The sequence below is a fragment of the Lynx rufus genome, unplaced genomic scaffold, assembly GCF_022079265.1.
Source record: "Lynx rufus isolate CCGP_SWC_20201006 ecotype Redwood Valley unplaced genomic scaffold, mLynRuf1.p SCAF_9, whole genome shotgun sequence".
In the NCBI taxonomy this organism is placed as follows: Eukaryota; Metazoa; Chordata; class Mammalia; order Carnivora; family Felidae; genus Lynx; species Lynx rufus.
In genome coordinates this window covers 13,254,454-13,268,823 of record NW_025814897.1, presented here as the reverse complement: position 1 = coordinate 13,268,823, position 14,370 = coordinate 13,254,454, and the positions used below count along the sequence as shown (strand labels likewise).

General features: G+C 42.1%; 1 protein-coding gene across 1 annotated transcript in view; it reads left to right on the top strand.

Annotated features, from left to right (window-relative positions):
- CADM1 (cell adhesion molecule 1) overlaps positions 1-14,370 on the top strand; it is a 328,154-nt gene that overhangs the window by 255,385 nt on the left and 58,399 nt on the right. The window contains exons 2-3 of the mRNA XM_047071496.1: positions 7,938-8,084; positions 9,637-9,789. Of these exons, the coding sequence (XP_046927452.1) occupies positions 7,938-8,084; positions 9,637-9,789 (300 nt within the window). The remainder of the gene's footprint in view (positions 1-7,937; positions 8,085-9,636; positions 9,790-14,370) is intronic.

Here is a 14,370-nt window from a genome sequence, read left to right as displayed (position 1 = left end):
ATCCAAAATCTTTTTACCAGGTAAATTTTGTTGGCCTTGGATACATCAAAAATTAGCCTTGGGAACCGTGGAGGTAAAATCTGGCTGTGCTGTTTCATAGCTACCCCTTCCAAAAGCAGCTTCAAAATACAAGGGATTTGCAAGCCTTGAGATTTGCAGAACTGGACCTTTGTATAACTTGGTGTGGTTGATGTTTAGTTAGACCCTGAGCTGAACGCGTTGTGGCCAGCCATGGCCACCAGCATCAATATTCTTGGCTGATCTCCCATTATGTGCATTTTGGAGTTAAAGGTGAAATTCCATCTTTAACCCCCTTGTGGTTTTCTGAACAGTGATTGATGAACCAGATGTGATTCCCTGCAGACCTTTCAAAGGGTGGATGAAGGATGGAATTTCAGCCTTTTTTTTTTTTAAACCAGGCCTTTTGCTTAATACAGCTTTTTAAATTAATGTCCTTTTTTGAATGCCAAGAAAACAAAGGGAATTTCTCAGAGTGCATGCAGCCTGACACAATAGGCCTTAATTGGTGTCAAGGAGATGTTACGATGAATGGGGAAATGCCCATTTAGCTGATAAGACTGAAAAGTGGAGCCTTGTTACGAGCTGTCATCTCAACGTGTATTTAAACTATAGCAAAACTGAAACATATTTGCCATATAGATCATAATGACTCCAAAGGAGCCATTATACTCTATTATGTAATTACATAATCAAAGCATGCATAGTAATCAGCTTTTGGAATTCAATGCTAATCAAACATACCTATAGTATGTGTTTAAGCTAAAATAGAGAGCGTTAATTTGCCATTAGTCAACTAAACAAGAATGTGTATACAGAATATTCATGAATAGCTTAATGTGGTGTCAGATGATATTTTTTTGTTTTGTATTCAGGGGAAATCAACAATTTTAATTGAAGAAAAAACCAGCACTGAGGAAGATTACTCTTTAGCTTGCCGTTCAAAAATTTGCCTCACCTTTTTTTAACTGATTATAAAAGGAGATTAGATTAAATTCGGTGTATTTTTCCTTCCAGAAGCTCAAGTGACACGACGCTAATTCTATTGTAGGAGATTCTTAATGAGATCCTGACCATCTCCATACCGTAGGATATATAGCGTTCTAGATGCTACCTGTAAAACAAAGCTTAAAAAAACAAAACAAACAAACAAAAAAAAACCTTGAGCACCTATCACTTCTGTAATTAGAAACAAATCCATAAATGTTATTCAGAAATAGCCAAGAACAGAAATACCTTGGTGACCCGTTAGGAGATGTGGCCTCTGCTTTTGGCCAGGCCTCAGTGTCTTCATCCATGAAATGAGAGCGTCGATCCCCCCCCCCCCCCCCGTTCCTTTCAGTTCTGTTGACCTTTGATTTCATAAGCGTTCTGTGAAGAAGAAGGGGACACAAATGAAATGTTTTGGTCGATGTTGCAGTTATTTGTGGACTCGGTTTATTCGAACTCCAGGCTTATGAGCCGTGCAGTTCGCATTCGTAATTACTTTGACCAGGAGTAGCAGTCCTTGGAACAGACAATCGACATATTTCAACTTCACTGTTTGGGATAGCAGAACATGGACGGGGATCAAAAAGGTTAAGAGAAGCTTTGTAAACAGCAGACGGATTGAATGCTTTTGATTTTAAATAAATATTCAAGTATCCACAAAGGTTGAAGTATCACCTCTCTCTGAAATAAAGAATTATATTTATGTTGAAGTGGTCTTGCCCTTAACCTTGGTGCATGCTGATGGACTCCTCCTTTTGGACACTGGTTCTCACTGTCTCTCGTCTACACCTTGGATGACTGAAAACGTTCCTGTAATGTTTAAATGGGACTAAACTCTTTCATCAAGAGCCTTCGTGGCTTGAACTTCAAATAATTTATTTTCAAATTACTTTCACTGTAATTCTTATTAATTCAAATAGGTTTCTGATTTGATATAAAACGCTGTAAATGCAAGGAACAGTTTAATGAATTGAAAGATAGGATTGAGTCTTTTAAAGGAAATGTACAAAATATGCTGACAATAATTGCTTAGATAGAAATCAAATCTTAATGGCTTTGTTAATGATTTGTCGTGAACACTGTGTTTACGTTGACTTGGGGGAACATACGCATTTAGAAAGATTTTTTTTTTCCCTCTGGGTTTCAACAGAATCTTAATTTTCTTTTCCTGAAATGTACTCATTTCTAGTGCTAGCTCTCAGAAGCGTCCCAGGAATCACCAGGCCTCTGTTGGTGATGGTTTTGTTTGGGTAGAGGTAAGGGTTGGGCACATACTTTAACATGGTTATAAAAATGGGGATCTCATAGAAAGGAGAATGGAGGAAAGCCATTTGAAACTTTAACACACAGAGGGCTCCAGATACCTGGGTGGCTCAGTCAGTTGAGCGTCCAACTTCGGCTCAGGTCATGATCTCGTGGTTCGTGAGTTCGAGCCCTGCGTTGGACTCTGTGCTGACAGCTCAAAGCCTAGAGCCTGCTTCAGATTCTGTGTCTCTCTCTGCCCCTCCCCTGCTCACGCTGTGTGTGTGTGTGTGTGTCTCTCTCTCTCTCAAAAATAAAATAAACATTGGAAAAAAAATTTTTTAAAGACACAGAGGGCTCACAGACTAATAAAATATAAAGTTCTCATAAACAAGTTTTTTGACTCTTTGGAAAGTCTAAACTTAGATACCTCTTAGAGGAGAAGAATTCATAGTCCTGAGCCTTTAATTACTGCAAAATTTCCAGAACTGTGGTGGCTCCTTGAAGTTAACGGCTACGTTGATCATTGGCAGGATTTTTTTTTTTAAACAATCTGTATTTTTGGTTTGACTTTTGCCTATTTTGATAGACAACCTGACTGTGCTGATTTAATGTGAGGTTCAGTCTAACATATAGCAGAGTTGGGGGGATTAAAAAGGTTTCCCTGATACGATTTTGCTACTGAAGGAGTAGGTCAGGGGACTGTATTTGCTCTTTCTCTGGGCAAACTATCTTCCCACTTAAGAGTGCTCGGCGTTCCTCAGTGTCAGTAAGAGTTTACATAGTTGCCATAGTATAAACCAAATTCTGTTCTAACTATGACTTGCCCTTTTATTATAGACTTGACTGGAGAGACTCCCCCGGTGTAAATGAAGTGCTTTCTTGATCAACAGCCAGGCCGCGGGGGCGAGCTCTCGGTGCTGGCCAATGCCCACCATGCACCGGTAATAAAGGCATTCTCCAGGGGCAAAGTGTGCTGAGTGCTGAAAGAGAGAAGCGGTAGTAAACAAGGTGTTTTACATTCAGGACAGTTTCTCTCTCATCTTGAAGTGTGTAATTGTGTTCTGGGTAAATTATGGAAATAAAAAAAAAAAAATATCAGAAGTTGCTCGTAGGGAAATAACCCTCTTTAAAAACAAGTAAATTTTCCAAGGCTGAGCCAGTAGAACCTTGGCAGCCGATCCCGATGTTGGCTGGCTAAAAACTACAAACCGTATGGGGCCAGAGAAGCTGACGGAACTGGGTTCAAACACCAGCTCCGACACTTAGCTGAAATACGCTAGGAGACTTGTTTGAATGTTTCTGGGTCTCAGGTTCTTAGTCTCTGACGTGGGGGTATTGAGAACTCCAGGAGTTTGAGAGGGAAACGTGTGCAGAGCGACCAGCAAAGTGCCTAGCACTGTGTAGACGTGTGCTCCCTTCCCCGTTTCTCATCTGGGCTTCTGGCTTTGAGATTTGCCCCGTCACCCCCTTCAGGTGGCCATATTGTGGATGGAGTAGAATCCAGTCAGTGCTAGTGTGTGGTGTAACGCCATTTAAATAGAGCTTCTAGCAAAATGAGGTTTCAGGAAAGAATCCATGAGTTAAGCCACTTGAATAAGGGATTTATAAGCCAACGGCACCCCCACCCTCCCTCCAGCCCTAACCAACCCTGCTGAAATGGTCTTTACTAATCAAAAAAATGTATTTTCTTTTCTTAGACAATGTGCTTTGTCTGTCTTGTAAATAAATGTCCTAGCAACTTCTAGTTTACTACGGGAAACTTGCTCGTGAGGGAACAGGCTTCTCCGGTGCCAGTGTTGTGTTTTTAGAAATTGGGGGGGGGGGGGGGGGGTAGCAAATAGAGAAGTTATAGGGAATACTATTATTGGTATAAATTAAAATCCACTTTGATTCTGTCTCCTAAACCTCACCCGTGTACACGAATTAGCAGTCAAAAATGTCTATACATGTCAGACATTGTTCCGCCCTTAAAATAAATTACCTTGCTGTTAACACCCTTATTTAATGGCGACAGTATTTTGTACTTACTTGATTTCTTTTGCCCAGAACATGTGCTGTTTCTGCCTTGACAGTACATCTGCTTATTGAGTTTTAGAAAATCAGCAAGGTTTTTTTTTTTTTTTTAAGTGGATTATTTTAAGAAAGGCACCTATGTTGCCTGCGTGTACCCTTCTACTCCAGATCAAGTTGTGTTTTGCAACAACCTAATTGTCATGATATCTGTTTCAAGGGGAAATTTATCAAGTCACAGTGCACCCTTCTGTTTGGAAGAAATATCTGAGGCTGTGAGCAGAAATTATTTTTACATAAAGGCTTCAGGCAGTTAAGAGTACTGACATACATATATTCTCATCACTGCCATTCACTTTCTTTGCCTCAAATAAATAGGTCATTATTACCCCATTGCAGCCATCTTACGGCACCTCAAAGTATGGAGTTCTATTTAATATAACTGCTGTCCAGCTGATCCGAATAATTTATTGGTGATTTTTGCAGTGACGTTCTTGGGCCACCGTCAGCCAAGGCGCTTTGATCTCTTTGAGCAAAATATTTCACTATCGCTTGTAATTTTTTAACATTAGTATTATGACCATGTTAACATAGCTAGGAGCCGTCATTTTCGGAGACATTGGATTTTAGGTTGGCTTTAGCAGTTACAAAAAATAACACAGTAACGATGATGGTACCACCGTGGATTTGCAGAGCACATTCTCTGCCCGCACACACAAGGGCAAAAACTCTACCTGAATGATTTACTCAGTGACAACACAGTAAAGGGATCTGGTCTTACGTTACTTAACTCTGAATAATAATTAAGAATGTTCAGGCTTTTTGGGGAGGCTGGGTGGCTCAGTCGGTTAAGCGGCTGACTCTTGATTTCGGCTCAGGTCACTGTCTCATGGTTTGTGAGTTGGAGCCCCATGCCCCTCGCGGAGCCTGCTTGGGATTCTCTCTCTCCCTCTCTGCCCCCCCTTCCCCTTTCTCAAATAAATAGATAAATAAAAGTTAAAAAAAAAAAAAAAGAACGTTCAGACTTTTTAACAGACAAAACTCCTCTGATTCCGTTTTATGACCTTAATTGCTTAACACACAACATCATGGTCAACTTCTCTTTGTCCCCGTCTCCTGTGCAAATGTTTGAGAGCCTTAACGTGGATGTAGACGCTATTCAGAAAGCATATACTAGCATGCCGAGGAAAGACTGAAATTAAATGGTATAGTTAGTTCCACAGAAACTGTTTCATTAGGGTCCAGTGGAACTGCCACTGACTTTAATAAGTTCCAGTACCTACAAGGTAGTGGTGAGGAAGTGTAAGGCCTTGATTTATGTTGAGGGGATTAAGGCCTATCACCAGCTAGCCTTTCTTTAGGTTCCTCCTATAAAGTGAAGATTCTTATTTATGTTGGCAATAGATTTCTTTAGGTAGAGGAAATCTCTGCCCATGGCCCAGTAGACCCCAGTGGACCCCATTTGGTATTCTAACCTCCTCAAGGCAACTCCCATGACTTAAGACCGACACAGCTTTGGAATTGTGCGGTTTCACGTCTCCTTAATTTTCTTACTGGATTGGGTTACCCCGAGGAAATTAGCGTGTTGTCCTTTCTGTACATACTCTTTCCAGGGCCAGTAAAGCCACCGTGAAAAGCTTGCTTGATTGGCAGGAATTCCCTTTTCCTTGTTCTTTTCTCAAATCTGGGACTACACCGCTCCCTCCAGCTGGCTTCTGAATTCCGCGTCTGTCCCAGTAATCCACAGAGGAAAAAAATAAGCGTTCCTTTGTGGTTTTGGTTTTGGTTTTTTTGATCACGTCTTCTTTTTGTTGTTACTCTATAACATTGTTCAGCCCACTAAGCTTTCAGTGCTGGATCAAGCTAGGGAATATTTACCCTCTCCGCTCACTGCCAGCCCTGGGGGCCTGCGTTCGCACACCTAGGTTAATTCGGTTTACTCCTCGAGCACCAAGAATTTTTGTTTTATCTGCGGCTCTAATAATTTTGTCCTTAACCCCTAGTCCTCTCCTTTCTAATCCTCTGTCAGAGGCTGGTCTGCTTCTAGGTGGATTTGGCTTAATGCCATCTCACACCCTTCTCACACTTCCTCGCTGTGTTCTGGCAAACAAGGATCCTTCAGCAGAAATACGATAGCAGGTGGATATCCTCCATTTACAACGATTGCATCTCTACTTATGCGCGCTCTCGCGCCCTCTCTCTCTCTCTTTTGCAATAGGATTTATTTTGACCTTTGTCTCTAAATGTGACAGAGTTGTTTTGGGGTTGTTGTTTTGTTTTGTTTTGTATTTTGGCGGGAGGAGTGAATAAACCACCCTGATCTGTAATTACCTAGAGAGCTTGAGAGGAGGGAGTGTGAGCCTTGGTTCTTGCTCGCACACTACCCCCCAGCATGTGGAATTGCCTAATAAATGTTTGGATTTGACAACTACAGAAATGATGGTGATGAGGAGGGCAGCTCTCATTTATTCAGCTTTATAAGAAGCTAGACACAGTGCTAAACGCTTTATATTTATTACCTTTCTCAATCCTTCCAACGGCTCTGGGAGAGGGCTTTGAATTACTGTCCCCATTTTGCAGATGAGACACTGGCTCGGGGACTTGAAATAATTTACTTGAGATCATCCAGCCAAAAAGCAATCTTCCCGACCGACCTTTGTACATACCCATTGCCCATTCTGCATTTTTTGTTCCGTAAGTGAAGATTAGGTATCCATCCCCGCCCCCCCACATTGCAGCCTCTGAGAGGTTGGGACGGGGTCCCGTATTTCTATATCTTCTGCTATTCCAGGTGCAGAATTGGACATTCAACAGTTGCTTCATCTTTTGCTATTGAATTGAATTCTGCTCTCCTCCTACCCGTGCTGTGGATCCTATGGGACATTCATGAGGCACGCTGGCCACTGTCACTAATCTTAGAAGCAACAAACTAGAGTAGATCTGGAGAGAAGCCCGTGTCAGTGGATCTGTAACCCTTAACTTTTTGATGTGTTCTGAAAGAGATGTTCTGAGTGGCTAGATGGGCAAGCTGCAGAAGGGGCATGGTTTGGGACTGCCTGGGGCTTTCGGTGAATCTGCAAGGTGTTAGTTTCCGAGAGCAGAGTAACAGACTGAACTCTAAGCTCTCCCAGGGTTTGATGGAGATTCCAGAGAGTCCTAGCTGGGTAGGTCCTCACTCCCACTCAGTAAACAACTGACCTGCCTACACCTTGGGAATGTCGACAGCCACTAACAAGAGAAAGTTATTTACTGAGCCCTCCTCCCCTACTTCTATTAAGTGGTCCCTTGAGTTTTCTGTGAGGCGACCAAAGAGCTTAGCTCAAGGGCGTGTGAGCTGAGGTTGAGTATATGTTTCTCCCCCACTCCATTTGTGACAGCTGCAGCTTCTTAGAGAAGTGAATTCTCTGACCTTTCCGTACCTCTCCAACACACTCCTTAACTGGTATAAGATAGCGGAAGCTGGAACGTTGGCATCCCCACTTTTGAGAGTGCGTTGACTCCAGGCTTAGTTGCATTTGGCCCCTGGATCTCTCTGGGATGAGTGAGGGAGCCACACCAGTGTTGCTTCTGGAGTCCATTTTCTAACACACTTCTTGCTTCTCGTTTTAACTGAGCCATGAGCCAAATTTTAATCGATGGAAATTCTTTTCTCCTTTTTTTTTTTTTTTTTAAAGGTGATGGACAGAATTTGTTTACGAAAGACGTGACAGTGATCGAGGGAGAAGTTGCGACCATCAGCTGCCAAGTCAATAAGAGTGACGACTCTGTGATCCAGCTGCTGAATCCCAACAGGCAGACCATTTATTTCAGGGACTTCAGGCGTAAGTTTCCATCTCAATAGTATTAGATGGCAACTTTTTTTTTCCTACATGTTGTCTTGATAAAGAGATTGCCAAGGCCTCCTTTTCTAAATTTAATGTTAGATGCTTAAAGTTTAGTCAATTCTTCAGAGGGAAGAAGAGACATGCAATCATAATCTTTCTACTTAATAGAAACCTTGAATGGTCCCTTTTAAAAGTAAAGCGGTCTTACTTTGCGATAGGAATTGATTGTAGTAATTCAAGGTGAATTGCAATTGAGTCCCGGACACAACAACTCAAATAGGGTAAGGCAAAGAAAATATAGCATTCTGAAGGGTAATCTGTTTGGTTTGAAGATTGAAGTTTCCAAGGCAATCTGTGCCTATGGAGACAAAACCAAACTCTCCTATCACCATAGCCTCTGGTAGATGGAGGTTACCATGTGCTGGAACCTTACCGAATATGATATCACAGAAGCTAATCATTGAAACTCAATTGTATATCCTAGAAATGGTTCAGATGGATGTCTGAGCTTAGCAAGACCAAGAGTCAGGTCTTTCAAAAAACTGCTCTTTGAGAACATCGGTACCTCATCAAAGCACACGTAGAGGAACGTCCCTTCCCATCTACTTGTCCCCCTCCTCCCCAACGCCCCAGAACATCCAGGAAGTGTGGGAAGAGTTGATAAACCCAAGGAGCATCTAAGAGGGTGAAGGAAGGTCAAAGGAGAGGAGCCAGTCATTCTTAAAGTGAATTTTGGTCATTATAAATGAATCTAGCCTTTGCCAAAATTAGTAGAAGGACTTTAAAGGTGAATGTTTGAAATGAATGAAAAGCCCACAAACGTTACTTTTGTGGTGACTCTGATTTCCTACTTTATCCTCCTCTGTTTGCTGTTGTGAAGCTGAAGCTGGAAAACTGCAGGCGGGGCCTGAGGCTTTGGGAGGCCCCGGGTCGTGGGCTTCGGGAAGCTTCACCTCCAACCATACCAGATACAAAGATGCATCCGAGTTAAATGCAAATGGGATCGTTTTGTTGTAAAATGTTTTTAAATTGCTTCCATGTTGTTTTTCAAATTACTAATAATGATTTTTGGGGGGTTTCATAATTTGGAAGCGCTCTTTTTCGAGGGGAGTACATCCTAGTCCCTGGACGTCCAGAGGATCCTCACAGCCTGCCCTTCCTTCTGTTTTCATTTTGCCAAACTCCAATGGAAAATCTGACACAATACGAGCACGTGCTAAAACTGACAGCAAGGAGCCCATGTGCGCGTGCGTGGGTGTGGGCGCCTGCCCGCACGTCCGTGTGTTTGCGCGTGCTCTTACACCCACAGGCCCCATGTGCGTCACTTTCCTTTCGGACAGGGTTATTTGTCTACGTGCAGTTATCGTTGAAGCCCAAAACGGTAATTCAGGAAGCATGAAGAAGTACCCAACAGGTGCACAAAGACTTACTCGATTTTTCTACTCTGTAGCGGCCTTTCCAGTCACCTGACTTCCTCCTCCCCGAGGTAAGGAAAATGGATGGTCCGTCCGCTTCCTGCTAATCACTGCCTCTGTGTTTTGTCTCGCAGCTCTGAAGGACAGCAGGTTTCAGTTGCTGAATTTTTCTAGCAGTGAACTCAAAGTGTCGCTGACAAATGTCTCGATTTCGGATGAAGGAAGATACTTTTGCCAGCTCTACACTGACCCTCCCCAGGAAAGTTACACCACAATCACAGTGCTGGGTAAGAGACGCGTGGGGCGCGTCCCGGGAAACCGAGTGGGGTGGCCCTTACTACCGATGGCTTCCAGCAACAAGGAAAAGGTTAATGGTTAATGTTGTTGCTGTTCAAGCCTGTTTTAGGAAGAATCACCACCCATCTTGCTGACTTTAAAAAATAGCCTCTTTTACCAAACACTCTAAGGAATGGCAATCAGCGGTCTTTATAGATTCCATGTGTTCTTGTGCTTGAACCCTCAAGCTTCAGAAGCAAAGATCAAGAGAATTTAGAGCCCTCCGATGAGTCACTCACCACATGAAATGTCGTTGCTTCTAACTACCGGGATTTTTTTTTTTTCTTCTGTTCAGGGAAGGAGGAGATGGGCTACCACATCTCTACCCCGTGGCAGAGCGCGGTTATAAAACCCGCTTAATGATTCTTTCTTCTGACTTACATCTCATTTAGTATTGTTGATCTCCTTATCTTTGGCTTTCCTCACTGCCTTGTGTATTGCTTATGCTCTAGATTATGCTGTAAAAATCATACCCCATGAACACACACTTTGCCACAAATTGCAACCGTTGGACATAAAAGAATTAAGAGTTTCTAGGGAGAGAAGGCTGATAATAAGCAAGGACTGTTGACAGGCTGCTAAGAACACCTCTAGTGAGTTGAATGTCTTCAGTTATGATCACCAGATTGTGATTTTCTGGAAATTCCCAGTAGTTATGTTTCCGTATTTATATTTTCATACAGTCAGCAGATATCCCTGTGTTGAAGATGGCCTGAGTTAGTCACCTTTTTTAGACAAAGCTGTATACCCGGGCATAATACCAGCTGATGTGGATTTTTGAAACTGAGTTTTCAAGGACGTTCTCTCTAACATAAGGCAAGATCTCTGATTTACACCTTCAGAAAGATCATGAATCAAAGTCTATTTGAGGCGGCAGAGTGCAGGTTTTCGGTGTAATGATATGAAGATTAGAAAGATAAACATGAAGGACGTTTTTGCTTGGTGTGTGTGAACATATATGTATTTATGGATTTACGCGTGGAGCTGCTGCCCCGTTACTTTGTTTAAACAGCTGTAGAAGGGAAAATACATTTTTTTTTTTTTTATCCATTAAACTAAAACATGTTCCTAGCACTTACATACATGTTCTCGGTAAGAGGAACACTGATTTCAGGAAGTCACGTTTCATGTCAGGTCATGCAGTTTCTAACGTGGTCTGTGTTTAACGGTAGATGGCTTTAACGGCTTTCAGAGGTACATGTCTGTCTTTAATTCTAGCCTTAACCCATATGAGACCTGTAGAAATAAGCATGGAAGGATGACTGTTTTGGTATCGTGCAAAATCACATACATGCACTTGAAGTTTTCTGTCCACCTCATTGTTCAGAAGTATTTGAAAACACTGTTGGCTTTTTGGAGTAAGTCATTGGCTGCACAGACTCCAAACTGACCATCCGCCCATCGGCCCGTCATCGTTTCTGGCCTTTCCACAAGAGTAACAGCAACAGAAGGGAATGAACTTGCAGCATTTTGAGTTTTCAGGATATTTTTCTACGTATACCTTTAAACCGACTATCTTCACAGAGAGAAATGATAATAACAGAGGCTAGCCATCTTGCCCCCCTCACAAAGCACACGGGTAAGAATCTAGAATCACAGACCTTGAAACAGACCCCACTGTTCTGGCTCACATCCTTTGTGCCTTCTAGCCTAGGTTGTTCTTAATAAAATCCCAAATGCTGCCGTTTCAAGATTTTTCCCCAAAGATGCACATCTTTTGTTTTCAGGAGCATAGCTGGCCACAGGCAAGCAGTGACTGCCTGTCAGTTTCCAGTATCTGGTACATTTGTTCTCAGACCCACTAGATCGGCCCCGTTTGACTGAATATGCCCAGTGGTTGGGAGTCAGCACAACGGCACTAGACTTTTGAGAGGCATTTATGCCTGTAATCCTTCTGGAGGTCTGATTATTCTAGAGGTAATAGGTTCCTGCTTATATTGTGTGGAAGCATTAACTTAAACATACTTGAAAGTAACACTAGTCGATGCTCTCGCTGCAGATATTATGTGTTCATTTAATATTCTTACCATTGAATTGACTGTAGGATTCTTTGACGGAATGAAATTGTTGTCATCAGTGTTTGAGTCTTTCATATTCCAAAATCTGACAATTTTCACTGGTACTCATCTATTCAAACCTTTTTTCTAAGGTTTAGAATTTTCAGATATTCGAATGAATGAAGAGTGATCTATTAGTGTCTTTGTTTCTATCCATGCTTCTCTGAAAAGGACTCCATAGAGGTACTCACACGGCTGTCTACCTTCTCGTTGAGTGGAAGACACTGCTTTTAGTGCATGTGCCTATTAGTTGTTGGAAGCATTCAGGAAAACCTTCAGCATAATTCTAAGAGCTCAGAGGTGGTTATTTGTTGGTTACTATGATGCATATTTATGTTATCCGTGTAAAAACTGAAAACCCTCCAATGATACTCTGCATGCATTTGGGTGCCTTGTAGGATATCCACTCACTTCTTACACTTGTGTGACTTGGTTCCTTTCGTAGTACAGGACTCTCTTTATACCAGTATTCAGGGAAACAGTGGCCCGAGAAATAGAATACGCCGCTTTAAGATAACTATAGTTACTGATAATAGTAGCTAATATTATTACAGTCCTGTCTTTTTAAGATTAGTGTTCACTCTTAAGATTCCAGGAACAGAAGAACCTAATTATTTAAAAGGGTTTGGGAGTGAGATTTCACATACTGATCAGCTTTAAGACTCCTCTTTTGTTGTAATTAACGTGTGACTCATCTTGATATTGCGGATTTTTTTTTTAATGTTGTAGGCGTTGATGTTTATAATGAGCACTCTTATAGATTTGAGGTTAGCTAAGAAGAACCTTGACACTTCTTTGCTATTTTCTAGTATTTCCCTTCTGTGATTTTCATTCAGGTTTTAATCTGTATGCACCTCCTTACATACATCTTTGGTTATTTTCATTAATGGCTGCAGGCAGTTTTTTCTAAATGTGTCTGTTTAGCAGAGCGTGTATAAGTGTATTCTCTGGTTAGTAGCAGTTTTAATTCATTTTTCGTATAAATGGATTTTTATACTTTACTAACCACTTTTGTATTAGAGTAGACGTTATGGAGTTAAAGGGAGAACAGGGGACAATTAACAGACCAAAATAAACTTTAAGTTTTTCTTGCCCTGCACCATTTTTTCAGAAACCCTTAAATTGCCTCATTTATATTTTCCAAAGCTTTCTTGCTTTTGACAAAAAAATCAGAGAGAAGTCACCTCTATTACTGATATCAATAAACCATTAGGACTCACATGATCATATTTGGTTTTATGTTTGTAAACCACACGACTCCCACTATACTTGACTGTTTTCTTCTTCTCATATTCGTAAAGTCAGAAATCCTGGCCACAATCTTAAGAACATTGTGGACTTGGAAAAAAAAATCACTCCACTCTCTCAGGATGCTCTTCTCCACACTAAACGAGTCCTTTATTCTTCTGCACTGGTCCTGTTGTCCCAGACTTGGGAAATTTTCCATATGTGTACCTTAGCCACAAAGTTAGGTGACGTTAGCTCTTCAGGAAGATAACCCTAGGAGACAGCGCTGCATCACCCTGAAGGGTTAGGGAACTTCACGGTATATCTGCTGCGGAAGAGGAAGAGTTAGCAGGGACCATGTCAAACACTGGTAATCCAGATGAGGGTCTCTTTGCTGCCGGTCAGACTCTCAGCCTCCAAAGAAAATCTAAGAGGCACTGGTAAGTATTCCTCTGGCCTCATTTATACCTGACCTTTGCCAGCTCCTTCTTTTGAACCAGCAGACATTACTGGTAATGTGGAAAGAGCACGCCATCGTCTCCATGACCGTCTCCATCTTGCAGAGAGAATACCGCTGAAGAACACCTAGTGACGGTTAGGAGAAGCCTGTGATGAGGGGAGCTAAAGCCGTCTTCAGGCTCAGCATGAACAAGGAGAGTGTGGAGGAAAGATACTCAGGAACACACAGAAAGCAAATACCCGACAAAGCCTGTGTTGGAGGCTGGGTGTCATTGAGACTTGACAGCAGTACGTGCCGCAGCCTTTTTAACTACTCCTGGGTCTCTTCCCATCAAGATCCCCAGGTTACCACAGAGCGAGCCTTAAGGGTTTCCTCCACAAAGTTGTGCACACAAGCTGGAATGCAGCTGACTCCATTCTGTAGTAACTTCTAGGAAAGAGAACACTATCTATCTGCCCTCTTTGTCGTGGCCGAAGAGAACCGCTTTCCTTGAGTCTCCGCTACTCAGTTTGAATTTCCTTAAACTGAGGAATATCTCTTCAGTTACGTTTCTCATTGGGAATCATCGCGTACGGCAACATCAGAAATCACTTTTAGTTTTGTCTGAACCTTGACAAGAATTCTCATTCGACTTTGATTCCTCCATCTGTAGGGGGACATTCCCGCGTCTTTTACTCTTTGACGTTTTATCTTAGCGCCTCTTACTTTTGTTCCCCCTAGCTCACCGAGATCTTATTTTCTCTAGGCTTGGGCAGCCTTCTCCTCTGACATTTGCTCTAACAATAGCA